Source organism: Rhagoletis pomonella, unplaced genomic scaffold, assembly GCF_013731165.1.
Source record: "Rhagoletis pomonella isolate Grant_MI unplaced genomic scaffold, Rhpom_1.0 Rhpom_scaffold_03722, whole genome shotgun sequence".
Taxonomy (NCBI): domain Eukaryota; kingdom Metazoa; phylum Arthropoda; class Insecta; order Diptera; family Tephritidae; genus Rhagoletis; species Rhagoletis pomonella.
This window is the reverse complement of record NW_023462274.1, coordinates 11566-17884: the sequence shown is the minus strand read 5'-3', so window position 1 is coordinate 17884 and position 6319 is coordinate 11566. Positions and strand designations below refer to the sequence as shown.

The 6319-nt window shown below is 41.3% G+C and overlaps 1 protein-coding gene across 1 annotated transcript; it reads left to right on the top strand.

The window, feature by feature from the left end:
- Positions 1–201: 201 nt before the first annotated feature.
- LOC118754330 (zinc finger FYVE domain-containing protein 26 homolog) lies at positions 202–2263 on the top strand. The gene is made up of 3 exons (XM_036489204.1): positions 202–1392; positions 1451–1581; positions 1640–2263. The coding sequence occupies exons 1-3, from the start codon at positions 217–219 to the stop codon at positions 2061–2063; spliced, it is 1731 nt and encodes a 576-aa protein (XP_036345097.1). The 5' UTR covers positions 202–216; the 3' UTR covers positions 2064–2263.
- The last annotated feature ends 4056 nt before the right edge of the window (positions 2264–6319 follow it).

The following is a 6319-nucleotide window of genomic DNA, read 5'->3' as shown; positions in this document are numbered from 1 at the left end:
AGTTGACGATATCGCACAAACGATTAAACATTTTTTGGTTTTCATGAAGCAAAACAATCTCAACACGATATCGTCCAGACGATTGTCGTCATACGTGACTCATACCCAGGCTATTGTCTCTTCAGCCGATTAACACATCTGCTTTTTAGTTACGTGTCCTTATTATCTTGTGCCCTTAAAAAAATATTATTCATATAACATTTATTTTAATACACTATGTTTTTAGCTCGCGAGAAATTTTCCCATTGCATGACGAAGTTGAGTGGCGAATATATGAATGAGAAAATCTGCAAATACATTATGTCTGCATCCACTGAAACGGATAACAACGATAATCCCTTGGAATGGTGCCAGAATCATGATTTTCAAGTATCTAAGCGACCACAACGCGGTCCGCCGCTACTACAGGAAATAGTGAAGACCATAGAGAACACGCCATGCCTTAAACCACAACCGGAAACACTGAAGCGTGCTTCACTCATTCGAAGCTCGAATACGTCACTTGCATCATTGTTGTCGCGTCGCAAAGATCCCTGCCCGATACGCATACATGAGCCCGCGCTGGGTATACTCACCACACTGGCCAATCTGAAACACATCGCCAAGGGCCAGTATGCTGATGTGCACAGCAATCTTAGTGGTATGCACGCGAATTTGGACAACAGGTCACGTCAGTACTTGCAGCATACACGCGGCTTTGAAGAATGTCTTCACTACGTGTTAACTTACGGATCGCACACCGATGTGATGCAATTCCTAATGCGACACCATGAACTCAACGCTGCACTAAAATACTATCTGCAACAAAATCTTGAATCAGAATTGTTCATTCAAAACATTTTTCTCGTATCGCTTCGTTACGGTGAGGTATCCGCATTGATGGAGCATATGCAAAAGTTGGACGCAAGTTTATCGTTTTGGCGTGCTACATTGTTGCAGACATGTCACTATCTGGAAACGCAGAATCTTCTCAACTCACTTTACCAGCTGCAGTTGTTGTTGCAAGATCCGGTACGTGCCGCCATGACTTGTGTGAGATTCTATTCCGCGAACTGTGACAACTTCCAGCAGCTGCAGGCGAATGCAATGCATTTGCATAATGCGCAACAACATTTACAATCTCAGCTGGAGTTAACCGAGTGGGATAAAGTGAGTCTGGAGCCCTTGCAGCGCAAAAGAAACAGTTCCATCGGCAGTCGACGCTCAAGTGTGGCGTCTAGGGCGAACACGCCGTCTATGCATTCAAACTTTTTAATGGAAATGGATGCGCGTGCACTGAACAGTCACATTAATACGATATCAATGCAATTAGAAGTGACAAAATTTCTGGCACATTGTGAGATAGAGATGAGCGTAGCAGACGAACCCATTACTTTGAAAACATTGAAACAGGTAATCAAGTAGAAGGTGAATGTATTTGAATTCCTAAAGCTAAATATCACTATTTCAGATTCGCGTTGATAGCACAGGCAAGTTCAAGCTGCCAACACTATTTGATGCACTTCCAGATCGAATACAAATTTGCATTCTAATTTTATTATGTGGCAAAAATATCGACGAGGGATTTGGTTTGACGTATAGGTGAGTGGTGGTGCTTAACGTTTAGTGCATCGCTTTTAACTCAATATTACTTTGACAGGATTATTCATTATTACAAATTGCCCGACGTAAAAGTTTTTGCAGCAGCTGCCAAATTTCTTGCCTGCAATCAGCGCATTGGCGAAGTGGAGAAGCTCATAAGCTGCATAACTAGCAACAATGGCATCAAAACTCGCGACATTGATGAAATTCTCTCGGCTGCCATCAATTCGGCATCCAATAGCAACGAGGCAGAAGTAAAAACTGCACTTGATAATCTCGCTAAAAAAATTCACAGTGTGGAATTGCGCATATCTTGTCACATATTCATTGGACAGTTGAAATCCGCTTATCTTTTAGCGAATAAGTATGAACGTATTGGAGATATACGGCGCATACTTCGGCAAGCCGAACTAACGAATCAGGTGCACATAAAGAAATTATGTGAAAGAAAGTTAAGTTTCAACGCCTCACCGCGCGAGTGATTTTAACCTTGACTGACTAGTAGAAGAAGTATATGCCCGCTTATGCGTATTTCTGTATTTTTAAAAGGAATTACTTGTTAGATATTTACATACATTATGTGATTTTATGCCCATCTCATTGTAAGTTTTACCCAATTTATACCTACATACATACATATAATATATTATCCAAAATAAAGTTGAAGAAATTTTATATGACCATATTCTAATTGTGCCATAATGTTAAGCGCAAGAAAATTGACGTTTATGATCTGATTATGGCAACTTAACGTAACTTACAGACTCTCACTTAAAAATTTTCTTCAATGGATGTTGCTTATAATTGAACAGCCGAAACTTAACGTAACTTAATGCCACGTCGAAATTCATTTTGATTTTCAAAGTTCTAAGTTCCGTTAAGTTGCCATAATCAGGCTTTTAGACGCAAGTGTTCTGTGATATGCGTTCACAATCCAGAGATATGTAAGGCATGTGAAAAAATAAAGTCGGAATTTTTATGCTCTCACCCCTAGGATTGTTCTATACCGAAAAAAGTATACCCCTATTTTTTATTTTAAAATCAAAATATATATAGCACTCAAAGTTTTCTATGTATTTTTAAATGGGAAAAAAGCAACTTTTCGTAGAAATGGTATAGAATACTTGAAAATAAATATTTTTCGATCGGAAAACTCTTGTTCGCTTCAATAATAGTACCCAATTATTTATTTAACCATTTTTTAATACTAACGATTTTTGCAGCGCTTTGAGCGACCTCTTGATATTTTGTGATAAAAAAATAGGGTTATACTTTTTTCGATATAGAACAATCCTAGGGGGTGAGAGCATTACAATTCCGACTTTACTGTTATTGGACCACCCTAATGCACATACGTATGCAAATCAGTAATGCTCATAGAGAGCTTTACTCTGTACGCGTCCATATAAAATCGCCGACGCTATTTTGAGCATCACTGCAGTGAATAGCCATTTAAATACCACACGATGTAGAGAACAAATGTGGCCCATCTCGTACCGCTATTCCGCTCTCGGTAAATTTGATAGAATCGCTGTTTGTATGACGTCACACTTGTGCAACTTGTTTACGTTTTTCTTGCAAAATTTCTTCTTGTATTCATGTTCGCGTTTTGATATTTCTCGCTCAAGTGCACCAGTGTGACGTCACACAAAAATTGTTCTCAAAAATCCTCTCTAATGGGTGCAATCTTGTATTCTATCATTCTTATATTTACCCAGCTACAGTATCTCTCCCGTAATTGCGCCAGACTTATGCGGTTTTCTCGAAACAGCTGAAGCGCTTCGTCTTCGATTCACGTTCGTAAGGTCTAACGTACGCTTGTGGTTGTTGTTGGTCAGCTGAAAAAGTTAAGTGACATTTTGTCGAGTTTTGACAATTTGTCTTTTGTTCATTCATGTAGTGTTTATTATTTCTTATAAAAGTGCAGCACATTATTCAGGGTGTCCTAGACCACCCGTCCACCCCCTATAAAATGAATTGAAAAACGCAAAAATCTTACCTACCAAATCAGGGACCGGAAAGTAATTTTCTTAAATTAGACATATGTATATGTTGTAACCACAGATTCGGATTCTGCGCATAAAAATACATAACTTTAGCCGGAAACTTTTTTTTGGAATGGACTCCCGGTTAAAACAATGGACTTCCGATCGGTTTAACTCACTTCCGGTCTAAACCGGAAGTCGGTAATACGTCTATAGAGCATCCTCGACTTGGGAATTCATAGTTGTTCGTATTTCAATAAGAACATTTTCACTCATCTCAGTTGAAGTTCGAAGACCATTTATAGGCCTATTTTGGGCTCGAATCGTCACATACGATATCGTATTACTGGTCACGTAAAAGCACATTTTTCGGATTATGGCATACGTGAACGTACTCTTTTTCCCATTCAGCTTATACTGCCCAACGTATCATGTAATTTTCTTTCGTATGGTTTTCGATCTGTGAACGGATGTTACGATTCGAGCCCTGCATTGGTAACAAAAATTTTGTTACCGGTAAATATAGCTCCTGCGAACTTTTAACCCGTTTTCGCATTGTGCGCATGGTAAATATTGTTATCATCTCATAAGCATTACCCGTGAAATATGCAACACCAGAATTTATACAAAACTTGAATTACTGAATATATTAAGAGGTTACCAAGTTACTTAGAATAGCTTTTACAAGAAGTGGTGACATTTATTGATAACAAAATTTCCCGCTAACAAAATGTTCGGTAACAAGCAGAATAGACCGAGAAAAAAGTTCCGAACAAAAATACGTATTTTTATCCTTAGACTCCGAATCTGTAGTAAAAACATATATGTATGTCTTCTTCTTATTTGGCACTGTAACAGCCCAAGCGATTTTGGCCCAGTTCAACAAAGCACGCCAGTCGTTTGTTTTCGGTGCCAACTGACGCCAATTGGAAATGCCAAGTGAAGCCAGTCTTTCTCCATCTGGTCTTTCCATCGCAGTGGGGGCCTCTTCCTTTGCTACCATCAGCGGGTTCCGAGTTGACTACTTTCACAGCTGGAGCGTCGGTGTCCATTCGAACGACGTGGCCAAGCCAGCGGCGCCGCTGTATTTTAATTATCTGCACTATGTTCATATCGTTGTAAAGCTCATACAGCTCATCGTTCCATCGTCTGCGGTACTCGCCGTCGCCAACGCGTAAAGGCCCGTAAATCTTCCGCAAAATCTTTCTCTCGAATACTCCAAGAGCCGCCTCATCGGATGTTGTCATTGTCCACGCTTCTGAGCCATATATTTACCAGCACGGGCATGATGAGTGACTTATAGAGTGTGGTTTTCGTACGTCGAGAGAGGACTTTACTCCTGAATTGCCTACTCAGTCCAAAGAAGCACTTGTTGGTAAGAGTGACTCTGCGTTGGATTCCCATGCTGACATTATTATCGGTGTTAATGCTGGTTCCCAAGTAAACGAAATTCTCTACTTTCTCGAAATAATAACTGTCAACAGTGACGTGGGTACCAAGGCGCGAATGTGCTGACTGTTTGTTTGATGACAGGAGATATTTCGTCTTGTCCTCGTTTACCACCAGACCCATTCGCTTTGCCTCCTTATCTATCTTGAAAAAGGCAGAAAAGACTTCGCGGTTCTTGTTATCGATGATGTCGATGTTATCGGCGCACGCCTGAAATTGCACGTTCTTATAGTAAATTGTTCTGATCTCTCGCGGGTCTTACCCAAGATTTGACGCATTGTGAATACCTGGTCTATGTTGGATTTGCCAGGTCTGAAGCCACACTGATAAGGTCCAATCAGTTCGTTGACGGTGGACTTCAGTCTTTCGCACAATACACTTGATAAGACCTTATAACCTACGCTTAGAAGGCTGATCCCGCGGTAGTTGGCGTGAATAGCGGGGTCGCATATTTTGATGCATACACCTTCTCAACTCCTCGCCGCCTCAGCTGGCAGGCTGTCAGCTCCAGCAGCTTTGTTGCTTTTCATCCGCGTTATTGCTATTCGTACCTATTCAAAGTCAGGCGGAGGAACATCGACTTCGTCATCATCATTCTCCACAACTTTCCAAGCTGCTACCATTCAATAGGGAGGAGAAATGTTCCCTCCATAATTTAGGTACGTTGTGAACATCGCAAACTAGGTTGCCATTGTTGTTCTTACAGGAGTACGCCCTGGTCTTGAAACCTTCCGTAAGTCGCCTAACTCTCTGGTAAAATTTTAGGGCATTCTTCCTGTCGGCCAGCATTTCAAGCTCTTCCTGACACTCCTCATCGTACCAGTTGTTCTTTCGGGCTCGCTGAAATCCGATTACTTCTTCTGCGGCGGTAATTAATGAGCGGAAAATGTGGTTCCACTGCTCGCACATGTCGGTTCGTTGAAGAGGGCTATCTGAGAGCAGAAGTGAGAGTCGAGTTACGAATGCATTGGCTGTCTGATGTGATTGCAGCTTTTCGACGTAAGGCTTTCCTTGCATATTTGGGCGCACATTTTTTTCTGCGCAAAGGCGGGTGCGTATCTTGGCTGCAACAAGATAGTGGTCCAAGTCGATGTTTGGCCCTCGGAGCGTACGTACGTCCAAAACGTTGGAAGCATGCCTTCCATCTATCACAACATGACCGATTTGATTTCTTATTTTTTCGATCTGGATACAGCCACATTGCTTGATGGCTCTTTTTATGCTTGGAGTACTGCATACTACCATGTTTCGGGCCCCGGCGAAGTCGATCAGTCTCAGTCCGTTGTCGGACGTTTCGTCGTAGA